Source organism: Neopelma chrysocephalum, unplaced genomic scaffold (genome assembly GCF_003984885.1).
Source record: "Neopelma chrysocephalum unplaced genomic scaffold, ASM398488v2 Primary Assembly neopelma1_96814, whole genome shotgun sequence".
Classification (NCBI taxonomy): Eukaryota; Metazoa; Chordata; class Aves; order Passeriformes; family Pipridae; genus Neopelma; species Neopelma chrysocephalum.
In genome coordinates this window covers 306554-334381 of record NW_020925458.1, presented here as the reverse complement: position 1 = coordinate 334381, position 27828 = coordinate 306554, and the positions used below count along the sequence as shown (strand labels likewise).

The following is a 27828-nucleotide window of genomic DNA, read 5'->3' as shown; positions in this document are numbered from 1 at the left end:
AGGGAGGAAGAGCTTCCAAGGCACAAAGAACAACAGGATGTGCTGACCACCCTTAGGTGGGAAGAGAACCTGGTGCTAGGACAGTGAACACAGTAAAGTCTGTGCAGCACACAGCATTTGTTGCTCAGCAGGGATCTTGTTCTAACCAGGAAACCTCATGTGGCATGAGAAAATTGGACAGCAAGATGCTGGAAACACATAAAGCCCTATAGTGAAGTATTTTAACAAACAAAAAAACCCAAACAAAAACAAACAAACAAACAAACAAACAAACAAAAAACAACAAAAAAAACCCACAAAAAACCAAAACCCACAACAAAAAACCAACCAACCAACCCAAATTATATTCCAAATTCTTTTGGGGAAAAAATATCTTCTGAAATGTCAAAGAAGGACAGAAACACCTGCTGAGCTTCCTGTGGTCTTCACCTCCATTCTCCATCTCAGGGCTGATCAGCCTTTCTCTCCCATATTAAGTGAATCTGGGTAGGTCATGATTGATCTCTGGCACCCTTGCTTCCCTGACATGATCCAGAAAGCTCTCCCCAGCCCCTGCCTCTGGTGAAAACAGCCCTGGACAAGCCTCCAAGAACCACTTGCACAGAAGAAGAAAAGTAATCTTCTTTGAGGCTTTTCCAAGTCTGTTTACACTTACCTTTGTTTCTGCACCTCCACTGAAGTTTCAGACAGGATTGTAAGCCTCAAAGGAAAAATAAAAATTCTTCATTCAGAGACTCAACTCTGAAAATTGCCACTAGTTCTACCTGTTTCATCAATACTTTTGGCAGAGTCTGTGCCTCACTGAATAAACATGTCCGGCACTTCAGACATTAGCTCAGTTAAAACTCAGGCACCTACACACATGTGCATGCAAAGTTGCAGTAACAAACACTGCTTGAAAGGAGCAGCAGGAAAAGTGTAAGCTTTGCAAGCTGCAGGCTCCATAACTGGAGAATTAACTGGAAACATCTAATCAGGGATGCAGAACCCTGTAACATTATGATTTATTTAATGCAGTCAAACAACGGTTGGAAGCAATGAATCATATAGGAGATGACAAAGCTGCAGGAGATTTCTGTCATCTTGTTTAACCTGCACATTGATCAGAATTTACCCCCATATTAATCACTTGAGATTGTAATCTAACACACTCTTAAACACCTCTCCTGATTATGCTTCACTTACCCCCTTGTCCTCATGCAGGTCACTCCGTTGCTAATTGTACTTCTAGTTAGGAGAAAAAGTGTCTAATTTAATTTTGCCTTTTTTAGTTTCAAGCCGTTGCTCCTTGTTATGCTGTCTCAAGCACTGTAAATAATCCCTCCCCCTCCTCCATATTATTACCTCTCAAATATTTATAGACTGTTATATCCACCCTTAGACTCCTTTGCTACAAGCCATACATCATTTTTGTCACCATTCCCTCTATCCTTTCAGATTTATCTATGTCCTCTTATAATGAGTTGCTCAAAACTCCTTTGCTGTTTTCCCAAGTACAGTGAACTGGGAGCAGCAGAAGGACTGAAATGCTCACTCCTCCTTGCTTCACAAGCAATGCCTTTTTAAACAACTCTGAGCAGAACACATTATTCTGATAGGAACTGAAAATTACAAAGCCATGGCCACCACACTATGGAGTGGTTCATTCATCGCATAGTTTTATCAGTCAGGTATTAAAAAAGCATGCTAAGGGGAAGTTTTATCCTAAACCAAGGAAGGATTCTTCAAAGCAAAACACTTCATAATATTTACTTAGTACAGCTTGAAAGAGATTTAGCAGCTAAGAAAACCGCCTTAAAGGTTGGAGACCACCTTCAACAACTGCTTTCCAAGACAAAGTCTAACCTGTGCTGTGGAAAACATGACAATCCAAGAAGGTAGAACAGTTCATAAACTCTTACAAGAGACACATACAAATGTGATTCTTTTTCTCTCAACTGCAACAAACTAGAGAAAACCAGATGATGATGATGGATGGAAAAGTATTAGTTATTCACAAGTGAAGGATGAAAAACTTGAAGGATGCAAAACTTCTTTCTTTGCTAGCTGTTACAATCTATTAAAGACATGTCACATTCAACTACAGGCTTTACTTTTGAACAGAGATTTGTTGTGTGGGGGAAAAGCAATGGAAGGGATGCTTGGAGAGCTTGGGGAGGTGGCAGGGCCAGGAGGCAGCCAGCAACTAAAACTAGTAAAGAAGCAGCTGTAGGTCCAGCAGGACAAAATCATTCTTCGAAAGTAATGAGGAGACCAAGACATAGGGAAGAGCAGGAGGATGGACCAGTAACCACTGTAGACTCATCAAGCTCTCTGAGGGCCTGCAGCCATCATGTCAGCCCTTGCATAGGCAACCAAAGCAGCTAATGCCTTCTTCTCCTTCTGCTCACCCTTGCTGAGGCTGCTGCCACCTGAACTATCAATTCCCTCCACCACCTGTCAAACCCCACAATGCTAATTCTTTGTTAAAAATTCTACCATCGAGTGTTACTGGGTCAAAAGAGTCAGGATTTCTTCCACAGGCTTGTAGATGCTGATCACTATTGAGGCTGGCTGAACTTCAAATTTTAATACACTGACTTAATGTCAATGCAAACAAGTAGGCATTTCAGAGATTCACAGAACAGTCTAGTTTGGAAAGGACCTCTAGAGACCAGCTGGCCCAAATTCTGCTCAAAGCAGGGATGGCTTCCCAACTAGATCATGTTGCACAGACATTATCCAGACAAGTTTTGAGCCTCCCCAAGGATGGAGGCTCCACAACCTCTCAGGACAACCTGTTGCAGTCCTTAAGCACTCTTAAGGTGAAATGTCCATGGCAGCTTCCTCATGATACCCACCAGTTGACTAAAATGAGGCTTTTTGATGAAGGCGAAATTCTGACAGCACATGACACTATACTGTAAATACCTTTAGAGGACTTTCTTCATAAAGAAAATGTCTCACTTTTTTTTAAACCAGGCCATGACATCTTTCAACAACTAATTTTTTTAAAATCCATTACCTATCACAGAATCATAGAATCATAGAACAGAATCATAGAATCAACCAGGTTGGAAAAGATCTCCGAGATCATCAAGTCCAACTCTTGATCCAACACCACCACAGTTACTAGACCATGGCACTAAGTGCCACATCCAGTCTCATCTTAAAAACCTCCAGGGACAGTGAATCCACCACCTCCCTGGGCAGCCCATTCCAATGTCTGATTACTCTCTCTGTAAAAAATTTCTTCCTAATATCCAACCTAAATCTCCTCTGGCAGAGCTTAGGACCGTGCCCTCTCGTCCTACTGCTGGTTGCCTGGGAGAAGAGTCCGATGCCCACCTGGCTACAACCTCCTTTCAGGGAGTTGTAGAGAGTGATGAGGTCTCCTCTGACCCTCCTCTTCTCCAGGCTAAACAACCCCAGCTCCCTCAGCCTCTCCTCATAGGACTTGTGCTGCAGTTCCTTCACCAGCCTTGTTGCTCTTCTCTGGACCTGCTCCAGCACCTCAATATCCTTCCTGAACTGAGGGGCCCAGAACTGGACACAGTACTCAAGGTGTGGCCTCACCAGCGCCAAGTACAAGGGAAGAATCACTTCCCTGGACCTGCTGGCCACACTGTTCCTGATACAGGCCAGGATGCCCTTGCCCTTCTTGGCCACCTAGGCACACCGCTGGCTCATGTTCAGCTTCCTGTCAATCCACACTCCCAAGTCCCTTTCTGCCTGGCTGCTCTCTAGACACTCTGTGCCCAGCCTGTAGCGCTGCAGGGCGTTGTTGTGGTCAAAGGGCAAGACGTGGCACTTGGCCTTGTTGAACCTCATCCTGTTGGAATCAGACCATCTCTCCAGCTTGCCCAGGTCCCTCTGCAGAGCCTTCCTGCCTTCCAGCAGATCAACACTCCCCCCCAACTTGGTGGGTGTCATCTGCAAATTTACTAATGGAGCACAACAACTGCAAGGTCATGGCACAAATTTTTGAAAACACGATACAATGATCCAAAAAAGTAAAGGAAGAATAAAGAATGGTTTTCACAAGCAGCTAGTGCACTGCAAGTTCAAAGGGATCTCAGTACCATCATTCATTAGACATTGTACTACTGCTGACCCCACTATGAGTGATAAAAACACATCTGTTTGTCAAAGAGTTTCAAAGTGAAGGCAGCACCTATTTAGAGAAGTATAAAAAAAGTACTATATTGTTTCTGTCACACATAATAAATGTAGCAAAAGGAAATAACAAATACAAGCTTACTACTCACAATTGTTGACAATTATATTTGTCAACCAGTGATACCAAGAAGGTACCTGAACGACAAAGACAACAGGAAATGAACCATGGCACAGCACAGGAGCAAGAGCTGGCATTTTGCATCATACAGTAATCCCGTCTAAATTGGGCCAACAACAGTAGAGAGCAGCAGAAAGAAGGGGTGCTTTCCAGCACCTTCCAGTGATCTGTTGATATATGTTGCAGTCACCCCACTGGCCAACTGCCAAACACGACCCTTAGTCTGTGCTGAGGACCAAATATAATGAAGGAAAGGTGAAATGCAATCTCCTTCCCAAAGTGTGAGCTGCTTTCACTCTAAGGTGTTTAATGATCACAGTTGCCTCCCCTCCCTGCCCCCTAGTGACTTCTAAATATTAAAATGGCAAGGCTCCAAACTGACACAGAATGGTGTAGAACAAGGTTTTATAAACTGAGCATGTCTGAAAGGCACGTTTTAAATGCTTCACCATAGTCTTTCCTAAATTTTGCAGATCCGTTAACATATCAACATGACATCCCACAGAAGGAAGGACAATTACTCCAAATGCCCTGGGATAATGACTTTTTGCTGCTCTGTACAATTAAATGGCCTTCTCTGTCAGCAACCTACAATTTTTTAAGGGAAAATGCACAACAAATTCTGTTTGCAAAACATGCCCTGCGACCATGGTCTGCTCCCTTCCCACTACCCTTCAAATTCCCAGTTTGCTTCTGAGTGGGAGAATACACTCTATCCGGAGTAAGCATGCTTGACATGGTTAATGCTCAAACACCTCTGCTTTGACCATGATAATTCATTTTACCCCTTTTCAAAAACAACATGTCACAACGGGATCTGAAAAACTGTCTCTGGTCTCCAGGTGTCATATTATTTCTGATCTGCCGATAAAATGGATACAGCGAGAAAAAACTCTCTCTCTGGCACTATGTCTGATTTGTGTGACTGCTTCACACATTACTCCTCTGCTGGCAAACAACGCTCTGCGTGATGGAAGTCCAAAAGAAAAACTGCTCTTGTGAAGCCAAAACCTTAGAGGAGGAACAGAATTACCACTGTCAAAATCACCTCTTGCCCAGTCTAATGAGTCATACAGGGCACCCTGCATTCCCAGGAGCCACCAGTTCCCCCGGGGCTTGCAGGGAGCTGCTGACTTCCCCTGCCACACAGGGTTGCAGTTTCCCTACTTGCTTTAATAATTACTGTAAATTCTTGCAAAATCAACACCTCGGCCTACCAAACTGAAACAATGACACTGGCTCTGATGGGGTCTCTTGTTTTGCTTGTAGTTTAGTGTACCAATAAAATCATAGTTTAGGGTACCAGTAGTTTAGGGTACCAGTAAAATCATATAACAGCTATGCAAGAATCCATCAAGTACCTGGTCCTGAAACAACCAAACATCTGAAGCAAGAACTTCATGTCACATAGCAATTTTTCATCTAAAAAAAGATGATGTATGCTAAAAAGAAAAGCATTAAGGATATTTAAGCAGTATTCCTCACCAAAGTCTGTACTTGGACACCTGATAAAGGTACTCTACAAGACTGGATAAATGCAGAGCACATTCTAGAGGTTGAAAGCCAGCCCACAGTCACTGATATCAAATCAAAACCCAAAAGTACTTACGCTGCTTTCAACAGATGAACCTACTAAAATTATTTGGGACATAGCTTTATTTGTACAGTGTAGTTACCTTTGAGCTAAGCACAGATGTCTGTTGCTACTTAGGTGCCTAAAACCAAACTATGAATCATTCACAGATTCTTCCACTTCTGATGAACAAGGCTGACCCTACCTTGATTCTTGCCTGGAATCACATCTTCTTTCTGGAGATGAAGCTATGTATTTTAAATGTTGTCATCCACAAACAGTTATTTAGTAGATGCTAGTTATTTAGTAAAATTATTGAGAAACAATGTATTTAAATTGCTCACAAAGAGAAATCTGCCGTAAGAAAGATTACTGCTCTGATCAGAAACATTCAAACAATTCAAATTATTTTAAAATTAGGCATTTTTATATTCTGAAATCTTTATTCAGCCATGTGAATTGTCTTAAACTTGTTTGGTCAATGTTTTTCATTAAAAGACCATAATTTAATTTAATTCAATTAATAAGTAATTATTATAGTGGGATTAATAAATTAAATACTGCCACTGACATTTTAAAAACATTAAGATCAAAGCTAATGCCAATTCTGTCAACAGCAAGACAATTTCATTTTTTGGCCTTACTGTATGGACAAAGATTTTCTAGTTCTCCTGAGTTACACACAATCTCTACACATTACTGAATATACTGCTTTAATCTTTCGCCCACTTTTTCCATGTCCATAGACAAAAGCATGCAAATATGAAAGGAGTAACTGCATCAATTCAAAGGTGACACTAACATAATGAAAACAAAAAAGCTAATAAAAAGCTATTTACTGTTTTATTAAGCAGTTCTTCTAAAAGCTTCCCAAAGAAATTCCTCTACGTTGGTCTGAAACTGCCTGTCTGCACTGGGTGCAACAAATCCATCTGACAAGACTTTAAATGGCCTGCAAAACAAATAACGTCATTTGACAGACACATATGCACTGTCCTTTTATTAGTTAATGCAAGGCATTGCCCATTTTAGAATCATCTTTTCACCTATATTATTGACATCAGCACAGATTACTAAAAATGAAATTTCCTTTTCCTTTTTTTCTTTATTTGTTTGCTTTTTTTTTTCTGTCTATACACAAGCAGTCAATTACACCAGCTTTTTTGTTTAATACATATTCAATTGCTGTATCTGTCAGGCACGGTTAGAAAAGGGAAAAAGCAATTTATATAGGAAAAAAACATTTTGCCTAGAGTCTTCACTTCAGCACCTTCTGCGCTTGGCCATGCTTTTACTGAATATACAGACAAGTATTGCTGACTGTTATTTTTTGGGGTCTTTGTTTTACAAGGGTTAAATGCAATGCAGTAAGATGTAGTAAAGTATAAGGACCCTATCAGTCTATTGTAGTTCATCATACCACGCCACACAGAACTGATGCACCACCCCTTCAAGTCACATAAGGTTGACAGATCTCTGCTGCTGAAGTCAATAATGTTCTCTACATACTTGGCTTCTATACAATTCTGGAAACTCAAATTTTGAAGAAGACACACAGCCAGCCAAAACACAGTTGCCAGGACTGTGGCAGGAGTACGTATTTTGGGACAAAGGAGAAAAGCTGCCCATAAATCTCTACTTGCAGGCATACACCTTACTGAATTTAATTACAACATCCGTCTCTATCAAAGACATTTTGATTTTCAAGTAAAAATAATCAATTAAACTATGAAAGACTCATCCTGGATTCTTCCCTTCTGCTAACTGTACCAAGAGAGCAATGCTGTTCTTGGAGAGGGGACTCCATAACCCCATCATCACAGAGAGGGGAAGAGGTGCAAGAGCAGGTATAAGCAGCATTAGCCACTGACCTTGGCCATGAGCATCACCCTCCCAGCACTTTACCTGATGGTGTACTAGCTGCTGTCATGGCTGTACTCATTGAGTGCATAGGGCTGCTGCTTTCCAACGAGAGGCAAGAGCTGCCACCGCTGTTCTTCTTAAGAAATGTCTCAGGGACACTGGGCAGGGGCACTGGGTGGCTGATTCCCAGTTCCTCTTCCTGAGCTTGCTGTCTTCTCAGTGCAACCTGGAAACAAAAGACAGACCTAAGCGCATGCTCTGTGGCTTGAGCACAATTTATACTGGCAACAATGAAAGACTCAGATTCCAGGCTGGTTTTTCCCTCTTGGCACTCTGAACAGTGTTGATCATAGAATCATACAATCATTAAGACTGAAAAAGACCTCTAAGATTATTTAAGAAGTCTAACCTTTGACCAAACACAACCATGTTAACTAAACCATACCACTGACAGCCATGTCCAGTCATTTCTGTAACACCTCCAGGGATGGTGACTCCAGCACTTCCCTGGGCACCTGTTCCAATGCTTGACAACCCTTTCTGTGACAAAGTTCTTCCTGATCTCCAACTTGAACCTCCCCTGGTGCAGCCTGAAGCCATTTTGTCTTGTCCTGTTGCTAGCTGCCTGGGAGAAGAGGCCAACCCCCATCTTGCTATAACCTCCTTTCAGGTAGCTGTAGAGAGTGATAAGGTCTCCCCTGAGCCTCCCTCCTTTTCTCCAGGCTAAACAACCCCAGCTTCCTCAGCTACTCCACAAATGGTTTACTCTCTAGAACCTTTTCACAATCCAGCCAGTGGGTAGAGAAGGATATAAAGGAGGTTATAAAGCTATCGAAAACCAACCCTTTTTTGTGTCCAAGCATATATGAACAAGCCTATGAAATGCTGGGGACATATACATCTTTCTCCACCGAGGCCAGAAGACGACGTATTACAGCTGACTGCACTCACCCAGCACAGCTGCGGCAGGGAAAGGCAGTCTGGAAAAAGTGTAGTTACTACCCTCCTCTCTGCTGATACACAGCTGCTGGGGACAGGAAATTAATCTGCTTCCAGGGCTCTACTATGCCTCTTCATCAGTATAAAGCAGCTCTTCATGAGGGCTTATACTTGTAATCTGCTGCTCTGTTCAAGCCTGCTAGGTTTCCTTGCTGGCTCTTTGCTGGAAATGTTGCCCTTCAAGGAAATTTCAGTATACATTGCACTGTACACAAAGAACCATCATGGAAGAAGCATGGCAAATGCAGGACGTAAAGAGCATCTCAGACAGCACCACACACATTGCATATAGCTGGCCAGGCCTGGAAAAGCCAAGCTTCCCATTTTTTTCCCAACACTAACAATACTTCCAAGTCTAGCTGGCACTGGCCAAGCTCATAGGCACTATGCAGTCTGGGTGCAAACAAACCAGATCTGTTGATTACAGAAGATCCCTTCTGCCTCATGTGAACTGGTAGATCAATTCTGCACATCTGTCCACTCATGCAAAGTTGTGATATGTGTCCAGGAGGTAGCCTGCTCCTTGTCAGGTAACTGATTTGCATCTTTATTTGAACCTTGGAAATTCTGTTCCAGATTACAGACTGGCATCGCGGGCTTTTCTTGCTTGAAATTCTCCTGGATATCTTGGGCAGGACTTCCCTACATTTTCATGTTCAACAGCAACATTTTTTCTAATGCAGATGTGTAATACCGTTAATTAGTATTAGCTCTTCCAATAAAAGAAATCCCAAGCAGGAGGCGTAGACTTGCGAACACCACTGTAACTCTGACTTCACAAGCCAGTAACCTTGACCTGTGAAATTCCACCAGCATCAAGGGGCTTATTGCAGAAATATACTGAAAGGGGGAAAGACAAACTTTCAGTGTGCAACTCCTACACAGATAAGGTTTGGCTAGGGAGGCTTTCAAAGCCACTTTCAAATACTAGGCAGGGAAGACAAAACCCACAAGAGGGCCATCACCACAGCCTGCTAGCAGGAGGCATCCACTCCCTAGGAGAAGCAGCTGAGGAGCTAGAGAACAGTCTGTACAGAAGGGGACACTTGCTCTGACAACACTGCACTTTGAGCTCCCTTCTCCGCGGCAGATGGCAAAGGGATTCACGTTTATTATTTCACGGTTCACACCAGGCAGAGAAAATGCATGTAACTTGGGTGTAACAATTATTTCTGGACTGCCATGCCACCGACAAAGAGGAATTGTTTAAATGAACAAAAACTCAATCCCAGTGAGATCTGAAGACGCTTCATAAACTTGCACTAAATAATTGAACAAAAAAATGGGGAAGGATTTAATCCAGGGCTGCTTAGGTTTTTAAAAGCTGTCTGCCCGACATTCATTTTATGTGGGATCACGAAGCTCTGAGCGCATATCTGTTGCAGGATGTGGGGGTCTGATACCACTGCCTTTACTTGCACCAGCAGCTGCCTTCTCATTTGTCTGTAAGGGACCATTTACACTAACTAAAGAGCGCAAGCCCCCCGGCCAGAGCTTAGGTATGCCAGTAGCCACTACATGCCGACTACTCCTCTTAATGTGTTTTTTCAAGATAAGGATCACAACGGTTAATACAGCCCTACATTTGCCCTGCCCGAGAGCTGTGATTTCAGCGGGACTACCAACGAAACAAAGTTATTCTTCCTCTAAACTGGATGCCGTTTTCATAACGGCTACTGAGCCCTCGTTTAGATTTAAAATGACTCACTGCCGTAGCGATTTGCAGAGCTGCTATATGCAAAATCTGGAACAACGCTGTCTAAAAAAAAAAGGTCAGAAATGCGCTCAACTAATGCCGCCCAGCATCAGCAAACGCAATTACGGCCGTCCCGCGCAGCCGGGAGCTGTCCACAGGGCTGGGCTGCAGCCGGCTGGGGGAGCGGCGCTCGGCCGTGCTTGGGGTGCAGCCGAGCGCTCACCGCCGCCCCCCGCCCCGCTGCCGCCGGCTCGCCCCGACCGCAATCCTGCGCACCTCTGGGGTATTTCCCATCTGTTATGTAAAAAAAATAATTATATAACCTAAGAGAAATACAGCTGAAAGTCTCATTAACGTAGGAAGGAGCCGGTGCAACTACTGACTCGAGCCCGGGGCGAGGCCACCCGCGGTCGCACACCTCGGCGCGGCCACCTGGCCCCGACGGCCACCAACCCCGCTGGGCGCAGGGCACGGCCCGCCGCCGGCAGACACCCCTCGCCGCTCCGGGAAGAGCTCACCTGCGCTGCCATCACCCGCTGCCGCTCGGCGATCAGGCTGCACTTGTTGCATTGGCAGTCCCGCCACATGCAGAACCGCTTGTGCCCCTTCAGCGGCGAGGAATAGCCGTGGTTGCGGCAGCGGGCACACTTGGGCATACGCGGCCGCTTCTTCCCTGCCGCGCCAGCACCCCTGTCCGCTGGGACGGCCGCCATGGGCGCTGCCGCCTTCCCGAAGCCGCCCGCCTTGTCTCCCGGCCCCGCGACGTCCGGGGGCTTGCTGAAGGCCGGGGTGTCACTGGGCATCGCGGCGGGCTAGCGGCAGCCGGGCCAGGGGTCGGCGCGGCTCTGACCGGTCCCGTCCCGTCACCCCACGCGTTTTGGCGGGCAGAGGCGGTGGCTGTTTCCCCTCCTGCCGTGCCTCCCTCCACCCCTGCTCCGGGGGGTCCGTGCGGCCGCGAAGTCCTCGCTATCCCGGGGAAGTGGCGTCGGGTAGTTCCCTGGGGCGGGGGGAGCGCCACCCCTCCTTTCCCACTCCTCCCTCCCCCACCAGGCCGGCCCGCGGCGGTAAAGGCGGGTCTCTGTCCAGGCGGGTGGCCGTCGGATGCACAGCGGGGCGGTGGGTGCGGAGCCGGGGCGGCCCCGAGCGCGGGCGTGGTGCCGGGGGTACCCGGGGGGTCGGCTCAGCCGCGGGGCCCAGAGGTCCCTCACGACAGCACGGCCTGGCCCCGGTCGGAGGCGGCAGGGCCTCTCCGCGCCCGCGCTGCCGGGGCAAGTCAGGTTTGGGCAGGCGACCAACGTGGCCTGGCCCGAGGAGAGCTGTGACCCCCAAATGAAAGACCCGTGTTGCCGCAGCTCAGTTGCTCTCTGTCGTGAGGCTGCTGGTTTCTTGCTGGACTACATCTCCCGTTCACAGGTTCCCTCACACTCGTATCCCTCAATGGGTATAAACACTTGGATCGATAGCTGTGTGGGCAGGTGATCCCAACAAGTACAGGCAGTGAGAGCGTGGTGACAACTCGGTAGCCATCGCCTCTGGAGCGGGTGTCGATGGCAGAGCAGTTGTACTCTACAGGGGAAGACAAGCGAAGATGCTTTTTTCTTCTTTACATAGACCGCCCTTCCAACTTGGCACTATGTGATTTATAGATGCATACAGCTCTACAGATATTATTTACAGTATTAATATTTCCTCTGTTACACCTTTAAATCTTTCTGAGCTCAACTTTAGATGACGCTATCTTCATGCTGAAATGAAACTATTAAATTACATCTCAATCTAAGATGAATGACAACTGTCAAATGAGTGACTCAACAGAGATGAAGCAGAAAGCGCCTGAGATTATGTGAGGCTGATTTATAAAGATTGCATAAAGATTTCTATAACCTCAGCTTCATGACTCAGCATATCAGATGGTAATAAGTTACACTAGGTAGAAATTTATTTCTGCTGGAAGAAGCCAAGGAAAGCGTCTCCCTCTTTGAGATCAGCTAACTCCCAGCTAATTCTGCTTAGAGTGAGCCTCCGTGCTGGAAACAGTGAGTGCCTATCCCAGTCTGAAGAAAGCCCCAGATCTTTGCTGCTTGATCCTTTGCATTAGCCTTTAATACATCACATTTAAAGAACTTTTTTCTTCACAGTACAACATTGGAGACATTTATGGCACTTTCCATCCTCTAGAGAGATGACATTAAACCTCACTGTTAAGCCCTGGTCTCGAGCAGTCATATGGTCCTCAAGCAAAGCCCCAGCAGAAGTTCTATGGGCTTGGTGTGGGTGTATGACCATCATTCATCTCACAGAAACTGAAACTTTTTCCTTGCTGGGATTGACATTTCTGATGTCAATAACTGCACGTTCTCCTGCAAGAGAGGAGAAGACAAATACAATATTTAGTGGAACAAAATTAGGATTTGTCTTTACACCTAATGGTGCATATTACTAATATTTAAGGAAGTGAACAATGCAAACAGGCATACTTAGCTTCCTATATCAAAATATGAAATTCCTCCCTGAATGAAACCAGTTGAGATCTTCTCAACTCACAGCGGCATTGATCAGTCTCTGAAGTTCTTGTCTAGGAGCGAGTCCTGAAAGTGAATCTCCAGTTTGTGAGGGTCAGTGCATGATGGAGCACATGCGCAGGAATGTTTTCAGGTGCTCACATGCAAATTGTCTTGGAGTCAATTGAAAATGCAAATTAAAAAGTAGATGAAAGGAGGCTAAATCAAAAGAACAAGAAAGGCAAAATAAAATAAACCCCAACAAACCGAGTTATGAAGAGGTAGGAGAAGAAAAAGCACATCAGAAATGACAGGAGGAGAAAGAGAAAAACTGGAAAGGGTGAAAAAAGAGGAAAGATAAGAGAAGCACAGTATATAAAGCAAGCAAACGCAAAGTAGAAATAATAGCAGTCACCAGCTGATTATATATGACTTTTCAGTAGAAACAAGTGTGACAGCTAACCTCAGAGATGAATTACAAGATGCAAAAAATGCAACAGTTCCAAGAAGAACATTCATTCATCACTGTTTCACATAACTAGTATTTTCTACTCCTGATTTTCAGGCTAGCTGCACAGATCTTTATTATCCGTAATGTTACAGAACCTACTGGTAAAGGGAAAAAAAATAATGATCTGGTATTTTGCATTCTGGATGAATACCACCAAAATACTTAGATGCAAGATACTTACTTGCATGATGAATGCAAGTGTACAATTGATCATTTAATAATTAATTGCTTTTGTTTTGCTAGCTGAAGTCACACCTTGAATATGGGGTTAGAGTGCAGTGTTTTTCTCAATTTTTTTAATGGGTGTTTGGTGATACTGGATTTGTCATCTGTGAAGTCATGAAGTAATAGGAGATAGTAATAAACTGCCATTGGTCCTAACACAAATCACAGCAACCTCACTGCAAGTCTTCAGGAAATTGTAGTCATTGTCATTCATTTAATGTACGTCTGAGCATCTCTGGTTTGAGTCTGTCCAGTGATGGCAGTGACTAAACATTACTGCAGTTTGCCGGCACCTTTGGAAAGAACTGTAATCAATGTTTCTGATGAAAAAAAAAATCAAAAGAGAGTTTTGCCTTTTTTTTTTAAAATAGGTGTCTGAAAGTTGTCCTTTAGCTTTAACTTTTTTTGTACAAGCCTTTAAAGTACAAAACATCGTCTATTAGTGATGATCTGTCCTTTGCTGATGCATGCCTTTGGCTGATCCCTTGAATCTTGCAAAAATGTTTTATTTGCCAACAAGATTATCATTTGGCATGACCAAGCAACCCAATAGATAGGTCACAAATTGAAAAGGGTTTAATTCTAACACTGTTGACTGGAAAGTGAGGACCTTTCACTGAAGTAAGTGGGGTTGAGTGCGTTTACGAAGTCCATTTTAGAGATCTGCTAGATCTGATTCTGTTGGGTTTTGTTTGTTTGTTTGTTTTTGTTTGTTTTTTTGTTTTTTTTTTCCTGTCAGTGGGTCAAACCAGAGAGGTTTTGCCCTGTCTGTTTGCAGTAGATATTTTTGACTCTCCCAGGTCATTTTACAGACTGTATCCCCAGGGCTGGTTGTGAATTCCCAGCAGAGCCTCAGCTGCAGGAGTGGTGAGGGATAGAAGATAAAGCATGCACACTGCCGGTCCGCAGTTTGAAAACATCGGCGTGTCCATAAACACTTTGGACATTTAGAACAAAATATCAAAGACAGCCAGAGGGAGTCAAGCGAAGGAGGGAAATCATGCCAGCACGTTCCCCTGAGACACTGATAGGAGCTGGGAAACTCCTCAATGTTGGACTTCAGTGCTTCCCTGCAGCTTTGGGTCTCTTGGCTGCCCTATAGCCATCAGTTTAGCAGAATAAACGGGTGTAACCCCCATCTGCACTCCTCCATTTGTGTTATTTCACACATGTCATTTACTCATGTGAGCCATCGGCTTGATATCAGTGGGTCTACTTATGCGAGTAGTCTTCCATGCAAATGTATTTGCTGGAGTGACAGACATCCTCGTGACAACTAAACGGATTGAAAAGATACTTCAGGAAAAATCCAGTAGGTGGCATAAATAAGCTGTATATTTTTTTCCACTTTCTATTATACAATTTTCTTTCTTTCATTCATTCCTTATTTTAAACCTCATTTAACTTACAGGGAAGCTGAAGTTTTATCAGTTGGCTCTTAAAACACAATCCCACAGGCAAAGGTTTCATTCCAAACTGAGAAATTTTTTTACGCTTTCTGGCAGCATATAGCTTCCCCCCCCCATATTTATGTTTTTACAGTTTTCTGTTTTCAAGTTGTACATCTAGGACTGCCTACACCACAACAAAAGGTAAGGGTTTCTTATTAGGACAGGCATATCTGAACTGCTTGATTCTCTTCTCCTCAAACTCCTTTTTCCTTTTTTTTCTCTTCTTTAAGTTCGGGCTTCCACTCTCACTTGAGTGAACAACTAAAGCAGTTTATAGTGCTGCCACCACTTGGCTATTTGCTGCTTTTCCTCGGTGAGAGTTAGGAGAGTCCTTGGGATGGTGGTCCACAGCTTCTCTCCAGTGCGCACAGGGATGTCTTTCTGCATCAGCCTGAAAAGCTGCTGTGCCTAGTTCCACTTACAAAGACCACTGGTTGTTAGCAAGGTTGTTAGCAAATCGAGTACTTTCTTCAGCACCCTCAGTTCATGTTCTTTTCTCTTGGCACAAATCCGTACCCTTTGGTTGACACTCCTGCAGGGGACCCTTCTTCAAAGGATACAAGAAGGGATGTTGGCAGGGGACAGGGAACAGCATCGTCTGTATCCCAAGTTGAAGAACAGGCCTGCCACAGCAGGTGATATGCCTTAATGGTCACTGAAGTGATGGGCTCACTCGTATTCTGCTTACTGGTGTTCTCTCAACATGTGGAAAAAGAGCGTTCACATCAGTAACTTCAGATGAGCTACAGCTGAGAAAAGCCACTGGAGATTGTTGCCTGAGCAAACGCATGTTTGTTTGCAAGACACCTGCTAATCAGAATCTAGAGTTTAATGGTCTAAAATTCAGGGCTGTAGTAAAAACTGTTTACATAAAACTCAAGAAAAGCCTGCCTGTAACAACAAATGGCTCTTTCCCTTCATAACTGTGAGCCCGGCCAATTACATTGGCCCACACTGCTCAGTAAAAACAGGATTCACTGGAAAAAAAATTCACTCTGTTAGATTATGCCAAATACAGTAAAAATCAAAGCAGTTTTCAAGTTCAATGAAGCAAATAGAATGGAGATATTTTAAAAATGGGTATGTTTATCATATTTCCACTCTTAGTTTTACTAAGAACAGTCATAAAGAAGAGAAAAAATTACCTTTTTCTCACTAATACTTACATTCTCCATTTCCTCATTTGTTTATGCAAATTGGAATAATTTCATTACAGACTTAAAGGGTGAGAAAACCATGCTGTTAGCTCCTTAGAAATTTCACTCATTGTTAATAATTGACTTGGATAGCTATTTGAAAGCATTATTAGGTCCAGTTTTTAAAATAGAAGTTAAAAAGTGAGCGTGGAGAAAACCACTGAATTGCTTCTTCTCAGTATTCATTGTTCATTTTAGGCACACTTAAAAATTAATTGGATCCAGTGACTTAGAACATTGAAGACTCTTGCATGACTCATTAAGCTGACATTTCTAACATTTGTAATTCACACAGTAAGAATGATAGAGTCATATAAGCCATCTATACATTTGAGCTCCTTCATCAGGGTAGGACTACTGAAGAGAATGCCCTTAGTTTTGAGTATCATCATCAATTCAGCTCTAAGACATCTGTAATGGAGCTGAGTTTGATAGACTGCTAGAATGTGAAAAACTAGGCTCCAACCTCTTAAAAATAGGCAACACAATTAATTGCTACTTTTTTATTTATGGCCTTTAATGTTTTAATGGATACAGTTAAATTTCCACGTCATTGAGCAAACCAGTTGGTATTAAAAGGAAGAAATAGATCATTTCAAATTATAAAGCACTTGCTTTATTACCTATGCCTTCTTTAAGTGATGCAAGTTTTTATTATTTTGCATTCTTGATCTTCAGAAACTTAAAACTGCTGGAACTCCATGATTCTGAGGGACAGTTACAGCTAAGGTAGCAGAAGGGGCAGGTTTTGCTGTGTCAATTTGTTGTCCATCCAATTTATTTATTCATGCATTATTATTTGTTTCTGCTATTTCAGATGCTTAATAGAAACAAAAGTATTGTTACAATATCTCCTGAATTTATTTTCTTCTTTTTTCTTTAAGCCTAAACAAACATATTTTTCACATAATGTTTTGCAGTCAGGGGATCATTCTGTGTGAATTTCCCATAAAATCAGTCAGGGTAGCACCCATGTCTGAGAGCAAAGTGTTGTGCTGCTCTTCCTCCATTTCTTCCCACATCCTGTGAGGAGTCTTTTGAATCCACTGAGTGAGGCAGGGGTGTCAGAATTGCCTCCAGACAGAGCTGAGCTCTTCCAAATATTTTAATGAAACTCAAATGACTGTTACTTAATCAGCCATGCTGTGAAATGACTTGATGTGAGCTGCTGGCCTTTCGTGTTTTCTAGGCTGAGAAAGAGACTTTCTTCTTCCCTGTCAGCCTGACTCTTCCACTGAAGCCTCTCCCGTCTGCCCTCCATGCCCCAGAGCCATCAGACAGTTCAGAGGTGGTCCCCAAATGCTACAGACAGTGTATTAGGTCTTCCCATCTTCAAGGGTTCATCCCACATCCATGCCAGGAATCTAGTTCAGAGAAAGGACCTGGGAAATTTGAGTCCCAGGAAACCTACGCCTCTCAGGTAAGGCTTTGCTTAGTGCTATCAAGATACAGACAATTAGAACACTTAGTTGGCTTTCTTAGGCAACAGTTTTCTTCTATCCCTTGCATGTCGTTCAGGAGTGTTGGGATCTCTGTACATCGTTTGTGCACATTTGCTAATTAGGAGTAACCAAGTTCCTCTAATTCTATTGGTGAGAAGCTGCTAAGGAAGATGACACACTGTTATGAATTATTTCAACTGTCAGGCTATTAATTTTAATTAGTCTAGCTTTGTCTAGACACTGAAATGCTTTGAGAGGTGATGGGAACATTGTATGGAAACTAATTAGTCAGACACCATAATTTTCTGTCATTCCAATGCAAATAGTGCCTTTTGCAGAAGCCAGAACAAGGGTGTTCTGAGCCCAGCTCAGCCATCCCAGCTAAGTGTATGCAAATATTCACATTGTCTGAGTAAAATATTTTTAAAATATTCTCAAGAGTTTCAAATTGTAACAGATAACACATGATAAGGTTGAGAACAAAGAGTAGCTTCTCTACATGGTCATTTAAGTAATTGTTTTCTCTCACCTGTTTTTAAGAAACCGAGGCACAGAGATTGCCTTTTCACTGGAAGGCAGCTTCTGTGACTTCACAATAATGATGTCTAAGAACATTGTTCATTAGGTACCTAAGGTAAGTAGGGTACACCTCTAAAATTGCCTGAGTATCTATAAACACAATAGCCCATAGTTCCTCTCTGTAGGACACGCTGTGTTCTACGATCTGAATGATACATGCCTTAAATACCTGCCTGGTTATTCACTTTACCCTGTAGCTCATTGTCCCGCTCTGCTCTGTGCTTGTGTGGCCTCACCTTGAATATTGTGTGAAGTTTTGGGCACCTCTGTACAAGAAAGATATTGATCTGTTAGATAGTGTCCAAAGGAAGGTAACGGAGATGGTGAAGGGCCTTGAGGTTAAGAACCATGGCCATACAAGGTTAAGACCTTGGTGTCCTTAACACCAAGCTCTAACCAACTGAGCTAATCTCATATACACATTTTTTCTTTTTTTTTTAGAAAAGAGAGTATTCACCTGGTAACATCATGGTATTTTTGTTAAAATAGGAGCTGTTATCGAGCATGGCAATGTTGCTACAAAGAATAACCTGCACTTTTATTTCTATTGAAAAAAGTATCTAAAATTATTGCTTTATCAGTTTTAATTTCTAAGGGGGCACTACTTAACTACTCACAAAAGATGCTCAAAATAACCGATGTCCCAGACCAAGTCATGTGAATCATACTTTAGAAGTAGATAGGTGAAAGTAATGGTGGTATAGGGAGGCAATGTTAGTTTCAGCACTGGAATTCAGGAATGGCCTCAAAATGCATATTAATACAACCCTCCTCCTGGAGCGGGCAGGAGTGACTTTCACACACTTAGTTGTGTTTTGATGCAATCAAAGCAGAGGAAGAACAACCTCATTATGCCATAAGAAGCAGACCCTCCAAGACCAGACGGTTCTCTTTATCATGGTAGTTGCCCTTTGCTCAGTTGTAGAACTCCCTCCTCGTTCCCCTGAGGGAGGTCTGATGGAGCATTTACTGGCTAAACTGCTCTGAAATGAGAGGCAGCTGTGTCTTTAGAAGGTGTCATACACCATCAAAGACACCCAGACTCGTTTCTGAGGCCTTCCACCAGAGGACTGAAAGCTCCCCCTGCACACAAGGGAGGTACCAGGGCATTCCGACCTGAATCTAAGGGTGTATTAACCCATCGGAGTTTGTGTTTCACAGGCTTCTTCCCCCAACCCTGATGGATCAAGACCATCACTTTGACCAACAGACAACTATATTGCAACAATGAACTCTTGTCACTGAGATATATGGGTGGTGATATGTTTTTACTCTTTTCTTCCTTTTTCTTTTCTTTCTTTCTCTTTCTTTCTTTCTTTCTTTCATACATTTTCTTACGTGATATTTTTATGCTTTCCTGTTGCTATATTACTACAGATAATAATAACCAAAACAGCTACATACCTGCTTTCCAAAATAAGACTTACATATATGTATATATATATTTACAAACACGGATCATTCAGTGTCGTTTTACTCTAATCTGCCCCAAGAGATTTATTAACAAGAACCTGGGCTATCATCACTTTCTGAGGCAGGTCATAACTCAGTGGCTGGGGTGGGGGGTGACATGTTTGTGTGTTTATCATGCTTTAGCTGGAAAAGGCTCACCTGGACACCAGAAACATGTCTCCTGGATCAGATTGCATGGCAGGTGATTTTGTTAGCATCCTCAAGAAAATCATCCTGTAATTTGAAGAGAAATTTTAATTTCTGGAGCAGAGGTAGATCTCAGAGCCTGGGTAGCCATCCTAATACCTCTTGGTCTTGGGTAGACTAGTTCCTTACAAGTAAAAGAATATGACCCTTAGAGATTCCCCAGAAGGTAATTTCAGGCTCCTGAACTTCTTCCATGCTGAGTTGGTAGAAGAGCTGTAGGGGTTTTGCGATTTAGCACAGGGTTACATGGCAAGGTTCCTTTCTCTGTCTATGGAGCTTACATTTCTATTAGCAGTTGTTTTACAATGCTTGTCACTTCTTCAAAGACAATGCTGGGGTACAGGGCACAGCATTTTTCCATCTCCTGACCCCAGATCTTGGGACAACACTGCTGGATCTTATTGTTAAACACAAAATTTGGGTAGAAAGCAGTGGGATACTAGTTCAATGTTTAGTTAAAGAATATAGTTGAGACCAAGATCTGCATATGACATACACGCAGGCCCTGACATGTCAGCAGTTGAAAGGGGGTTATTAAAAGAGGAAGAATGAATGAAACAATACCAGAATACTAAAACAAACAAACAAATAAAACCCCAACCAAGCAATCAAAAAAACAACCCAAACCCCAAACCAACCAAACAAAAACCCAAACCCCAACAAACCCCGTAACTAATTGTTCTGTCAGAGAGTCTGGTCATCTCTGCATGCTTGCAGCAATGTTGGGTTTGTCCTGTCTGCAGAGGTCTCCCCACTCCACAGAGAAGTCATGGGGGAGGCTCGGGTAGAGGAAGAACAGGGAGCATCCTGCTGGGGCGCAGCTGGGCTCTCCATCAGATACACGGGCACTGCAGGAAGGCACTGGATCATTTTGTTCACACAGCTTAAAGGAGGCATTTACAGTCATATCTGTAGCTTGTCTTCAGAAAACTCACACACATTTAATATGACTACGTATGTCTTCTTTATCTCCAATTCTTGACTGTATTCTGACCAAATGAGTTGCTGTGTGAAGGCCAGAATGTTACCTTGTGACACAACAGACAGAGATGGCAACGAACTATTATTAATTTTAAAACTCAACTAAGCTTCCCCAGAACTAAAACCTGTTTTTGCAGAACTAATCTGTAGAACTTTCTGTATCTCTTTGCCTAAGTGTCCCTTTGCAAATTATGATTTCAGCTTGTGATTTCAGCACTCACGTAATGTGAGATGTTCTAAATTACTTATTTACAGGATTTGTCTCTTACGAAACCAAAACTAGCCTTTTAAACTTCTTCCTTATTTTCGGCTTCCAACTTGTTAGCAGCTCTTGTTTGTCCTGTGGATGGTGGCAGCCTTTGGAGCAGTCTGCTGGGGACACAGTGACTGTAAAGATGTCAAGTTGCATTATATCTTCCAGTGTCAGGTGCGTCTGCTCCATTTGAAATGGACAAAAAATGCACAGACCACTTCTTGCTCTCATCACACTACCAATTCTTGTTTAATTCACTGACTGGCAAGTTATCTTTCAACACCACAGATTTCTAACTTTCTTTCATGCCCACAGATGTACAATATTTTTCCTCAGTTATTTCAGTCTAGTTTTCCTAAACCAAATCGCATTTGTGTTTCTAGTCTCTCTCTTTGTACAGCTGTTCTGCTCACACTTCTCCCAAATCAGCTTCCATTGCAGAAGGCATTAACATGCTTCTTGCTCCTCCTGCTAGGCTAGTGATGCAGATTAAGCCAGCATAATAAAGGGCGTTTGAGCAGATATAACTGGTTGGACTGGAAAATTCTCATGACAAATTTGCAATAATAAGTGCATGGCAGAGGTGGGGGGCAAGCCATTTCCAGGGCCAGCCCCTGCCTGCTCACACCTCCTCAGTACCAGTGGATTGTAACTGTCTGATTCCAAGTGTCACTCACCTTTGGGACTGGAGAAAAGTTGCTCTTCCAGCTCCAGAAAATGCCCAAGAGCGATGCAGGAGCACTGCAGGATGACTGCCAGACACAGCAGGCGGCTTTTCAAGATACCATGGCCAGGAAGTAGAGAAGGATCTTTATTTATCTCCCTCTTCTGCCATGGCATGCAAATGCAACCGCATATCTTCATCTCAGTTAAGTTAATGTGGCTCTTTAAGGAAGGACAGTATTACTGGGGGAGCATGAGCTACCCTTTTGGCTCTTCAGCAAGCCAAAGCTCTTGAGGAGAACACATCATGGGCTGCTTCTGCCAGAGTGGCTAAAACCATTAAATGAAAGGCTGAAAAAAAAATTACCAGTATATCTCCTAGAAATACCTCTTTGCTACTTACATTCAGATCAATACTTAGAGATTCCAAAGCACATCCACTGCTTTAAAAAAATGTTACCCCTTATGTTATCTAAGTAATAATCCCGCAAATTAGTGTAGTGGTGTTTGGTGCACATGGACATTGAGGTCTGTTATTCATGGCTGAATGTATTTAATCATGCTCTGCTTAAGAGTATAATGATGCCTTAATTACAGGTTTCTACATAAAGGTCCTCGAAGGGCAGTTTTGTATTGTAAGAAATATTTTAAAAGGCAATTTATTTTTGCTGGTGTTGACTGCGTTGGCTAACCAAACAGAAAATATAGTTATGGTTCTCAAGGGGAATGGTTACCACTCGTCCAGTAGCACAGGGCAAAGGAACAAGGCACAGGTGGATAAAATGAGAGAGAAAAAAGGTTTATCAAGCTTGTCTGCCACGCCCTAACTTGCTTTAAGGTCCCAGATGAAGTGTTCACAGCAGGTACCAGCTACCTAAAGACTCCTGTTTTTCCTGATGACTTTCTCTTTCCTGAGATCTCTTCAGGGTTCATACATAGGGTGGGGGTGTTGATGTGTGGAAACATGCTTTTTCTTTTAACAGGAAAAGCTGAAAATTGTTAAGGAAATAGAACATTTACAACAGAGATTTTGAGAATTCATTAATCTCCTATAGTAAAGAACCATCTGATATATTACAAAAGGTTTGTTGTACTGGGTTTGCATAGCCAGGTTTTGGTAATGGAGCACTACAGGGGTGTCTTCTGTGAGAAGATGCCAAAAGCTTTCACCACATCCAAGAGAGCCTGTGCCAGCTGGCTCCAAAACAGACCTTCCACTGGCCAAAGCTGAGCCCATCAGCAATGGTGGTAGCACCTCTGGGATAATACATATAAGAAGAGGGAAAAGCTGCTGTGCAACAGCAGCTGGAATAGAGGTTTGAGAGTATTTGAGAGAAACTGCTATGCAGGCACCAAAGTCAGTGAAGGAGGAGAAGGTGCTCCAGGCACTGGAGCAGAGCTTCCCCTGCAGCCCATGGTAAAGCAGGCTGTCCCCCTGCAGCCCATGGAGGTCCATGGAGAAGCAGATATCCACCTGCAGCCTGTGGAGAACCCCATGGCAGAGCAGGTGGATGCCCAAAGGAAGCTGTGACTGTTGGAAGACTCTGGAGCAGTCTCCTGGCAGAACCTGTGGACGCATGGAGAGAGGAGCAGGTTTGTTGGCAGAACTTGTAACCCTGTGGGGGAGCCATACTGGAGCAATTTGTGAAAAACTGCAGCCTGTGAAAACTGCAGCCTCCTGTTCAAGAATTTGTGGAGGACTGTCTCCTGTGGGAGGGATCCCCCCGCTAGAGCAAGGGAAGAGGAGGAAGGAACTGCAAGAGCAAAGTGTAGTGGACTAACCACAACCCCCATTCCAGTTTTCCTGTGCCACTGGTAGGGAGCAGGCAGAGAATTCAGTAGTAAAGTTGGGCCTGGGAAGAAGGGAGGGGTTGGGGGAGAAGATGTCTTAAGATTTGATTTTTATTTTCTCATTATCCTACTCTGATTTGATTAGCAGTATTTCCCCAAGTCAAGTCTGTTTTGCCCATGGTAATTGCTAAGTGATCTCTCCCTGTCCTTGTCTCAACCCACAAGACTTTCCTTATATTCTCTCATCCCTGTCCATCTGAGGTGGGAAGTGACTGAGTCATTTTGGTGGGCACCTAGCATCCAGCCTGGGTCAAACCACCACATACGTATACAGCCATAAAAGACAATACTACTTCATGCTTTGTTTTCATTGCCTAACAACCTGGCAGAAAAACAGATGTGCTATTTTACAAACAACTTTAAGAAGTTGTTATAATCTTTGTTGGGGGGAAAAAAATAAAAAAAAAAAAAGAAAAACACACAAAAAACCCCCAAAACAACCAACCAACCAAAAAACCACATCCCATCCCCTCAGGAAAAAAACCAACCAAAAAACCTGTTAAAGTGTTTCCTGCATAGTATCTTACACAGAGGTTCCCAAATATTCATGCAGGTAGCATGCAATTCTGCAGCTCCTTGGCTGTCTAGTGGTACTTGGAGGTACTGATACAATGGATGATGTCAGATGAACTAAATAAAAAGTGCAGCAACTGATGGAAAAAGACAGCAACCAGGTGGCTCAAGCTCTAACCAGGCACTTCAGTGTACACGTGCACAGACACACAACAGCCAAACACAAGTGAAACAGGCAGGAATTTTTTAATTTACTTCCACAAGTGTTGCATTAGGTTCTGAATAGTAAAGGCTCATACTTTCACAGTTCCGAAACATGAATCAAACTGGAACATGGGTACCCATTTCCTCTAATCTCACTGTGGCCATTCCTAAAAGCATTTAATGCAAAATCCTCCTTGTATGTCTTCCAGCATAGCTCCTTGGCCCCTTACCCCTGTCTCTTGTCTCATATCAGGTCCTCAGAGGCAGGTCCAAGTGTCACCATGTGAACTGAACATCTGAAAGCACTGCTTTTAATGAGGAAATGCTTTCAGATTTTGGTTGATGCACCTGGGTACAGGCAGAAGAGCAGGAAGGGATGAAGTTTACAGACCTACATGGAGAGACGCAGTCACTGAAGAGAACTGCCCGCAGCTGCAGTGGGACTGTGAATGCTGTTTCAGCCAACTTTACTGTTGCCTTTCAAAGGCAGAAGGATGCCTGTTACCTTTGGGCCACTTCCTTCCCAGCAAACAGAGCCAGTCCTGTGTGTCAGGGATTGATGCCAAGGCTTTGCATTAATTCACCCCATGGCTGAACTGGACTTTTAACAGCCAGACTTCTCAGCCAAAAGTAGGAAACACCAGGAGAAACAGACATAGAAGCTATTTCTAGAATAACTTGAGTTCTTCCAGCAGTATCAAGAAGATAACACCTCTGAAAGTACATCTTGCAAAAATGCTTTCTTTAGCTGTTGCGTTTAGATGAATATTTTGTTGGCTAATTTCCATAATTTAAAACTCAATATCAGTAACTCTCACCTTTTATCTCTTAGGGTGATTGTAAGTGGCAGACTCACTTAATCTATGACAGTGTAACTGGAAAAAGACAGCAACATATTTTACAGTCTTGAAAAAGTGCCAGAGCTTTTATATATTCACTGACAATTAGAATTCAAAGGTGATGGCAACATCATGCTTGTATATAGTGAGAGTCAATCATTATCTGACCTGACCTGAAAAACAAATGCTGATGAATGTGTAGGGGGAGCTCAGTTCAGAGCTGGTATGCACGTAAACCCCTTAATCTGTGCACCTGTGATAAATGCTGTTCATCATTAGCAGGTGGAATGAAACTTGACTTGCAGAGGGCATCAATGAATACAAACACTTTTGGGAACCTCTTAACTATTTCCTGGGGAAGAGCCCAACTTCCACGGTATGAACTGCTTCAGGTGCCAATGTCTTGGAGATAGGAGGGCGCTTCAAGAGAACATAATTCTAAGGGATTATTTTTTCTTTTCTTTTTTTTTTTTTTTCATTATGTCTACCCTAATAGAATTTTAGGCCAGAAATTACATTCCCTGACTTGAGTAAAACAGTCAAGTTAATTTTGTACTTTTCACCTATATCCACTAACACAATCAAAATTTTCATTCCTTTTGGCAATCTTCCTGACATGGCATACCACAATGGCTTACTTCACGATACAGCTAAAACTGGGAGCACTTTGCTTTACAAGGCATTTTAGCCCAAGACAACGAGGTTTTTGGAGTGAAACTGAACACTACACAGAAAGGCAGAGTCCACAGCTTCATCTAACATTTTCTAAAACTCTAGGCAGTCAGTTTCTCTTGTTTACCAGGAAAATGGCACCTAAGCTAACTCCAGGCACTCCCAAATTGCATCATCTGACACTTGTATGGTGTTAGAATGGTCAGATTCCTCCCCAGATTTCTGTCAATCAATGGCATTAGAAAATGCAATCACTTAGAAAATGTTAACTCCTACGTGTTGATTTCTGATATACCACTTCTCTAAAAGGGCAGGAGGTGAGAGGAGGGAACAAAAAGGAATGAATGTTTATTTTCACATTCCTCTTTTTATGGTTTTCCAGGTTAAAAAAAAAAAAAAGGAGCACATTTGGTGACTCCCCCTGTGTCATTAGTCACCTAAACAACCAGACCAGTTGTTTAAACCCATGTATGATAGCTGCACATCCAGGACTTCCATCATGCCCAGGATTCTCATTGATTTGTCAGGGGAGAGAGTTCTGTTCCAACCTGGAAAATAATAGTCATGGCCCTCTGCCCTGCAAAGCTATATTCATGGGCATTTCAAACTTTTTTTAGCTCCATTATGTACAAATAGGAGGTTAGGCTACAGTACATACAAATAGTGTCTGCATATGAAGCACATTAGCAAGGTATTAGTGCAGCAACAGAGATCATAGTTTAAAAAAACTATTTTTGGGGCAAAGATCTATTGGACATGTTACTAATTAACCTATTTCATACAGCAATACAGTGGGACTACTGAAGAGGACATTATCAGACAAAATCTGTCCTGCCAGTCCTGGCAGTAATCTGTCCACTAGACAAGAATTCAATCCATGAGATACAGGCAAGCATGTATAAATAAGTGAACTGGATTTTCTGTAAAATTAGATTAAGTTCTGGAGAATGTTTAAAGTAGTCATCCATTTTCTCTACTTCATCAGATTGATTTGTTTATCTCTAGCACTGTGTGTATTTTAAAATCATGAAGACAAGAACACATTATTTTGACTTTGCTTTCCAGACAACTGGTTGAACTGGGGCAAGAGATGGTAGATCAACAGATCTGAAAATGACCCAAAAGCCAGTTTTGCCATGCCAAAGGGAGATCCAACTTGCACTAATTCTGTTGAACAAGAAATCCACACAAGTCATACGTGAATGAGGAATTCATTGGGAAGCTTGCGCTGGTGTTCTTTACTGTGTGTGACCCAGTCTCAGGTCACTGGGTGGTTGCATGTGTGCAGCACAGCTCAGCTACCTGCTACACAGTACAGCCTGCTCCCACTGTCTCTGAGAGTGTATGCATGGAAAAGTGAGGGACATTTTTCTGTTTAATTTTTTTTTTGCAGCTACTGCTGCTGTTTGTTGTCAGTCTGGTCAAGTGAGAATGGCTTCAGTGGGTCCCTGTTTCAAAGGGAAAAGCTGTTGATAAGAAGTTAAGGTGAGAAGGAGAAAGGACACAGAGTAACAGAACTGTTTAGATCCCCTGAAGGAAGGCACTGAGGTGTGTTTCTCTGTCTTGTTAGATAGGTCGAAACTGACAAGGGTATGAAGGCACTAGCTTAGAACTTGCTCCAATACCATTTAGAAAGCATCCCTTTCACCATGCTGCCAGGATTGTTTGCAAGATAAAGCTCAAAGGCTTTTATTGCAGTTGGTAACTATTTTTCAGTTCCAGTAAACTGCTTGAACACGGTCCTTTGGTGCCTCCCCATGATGCTTCACATGGCTGAGAGAGAGGCCACTTCTCACCCAAACAGCAAAGGGTCCAGCCTTTGCAACCTGTGCAATACCAGCAAAGGCAGATCACCTTGGGCAAAGCTTTCTTCCAGTCAGC

The 27828-nt window shown here is 43.0% G+C and overlaps 1 protein-coding gene across 1 annotated transcript in view; it reads right to left on the bottom strand.

The window, feature by feature from the left end:
- Positions 1–11453, bottom strand: part of DMRT1 (doublesex and mab-3 related transcription factor 1) — a 64558-nt gene extending 53105 nt beyond the window's left edge. Inside the window, exons 1-2 of the mRNA XM_027709626.1 lie at positions 10926–11453; positions 7755–7938 (exon numbers count right to left, since the gene is read on the bottom strand). Coding sequence (XP_027565427.1) covers positions 7755–7938; positions 10926–11210 — 469 coding nt within the window. The 5' untranslated portion in view covers positions 11211–11453. The remainder of the gene's footprint in view (positions 1–7754; positions 7939–10925) is intronic.
- Positions 11454–27828: the final 16375 nt, after the last annotated feature.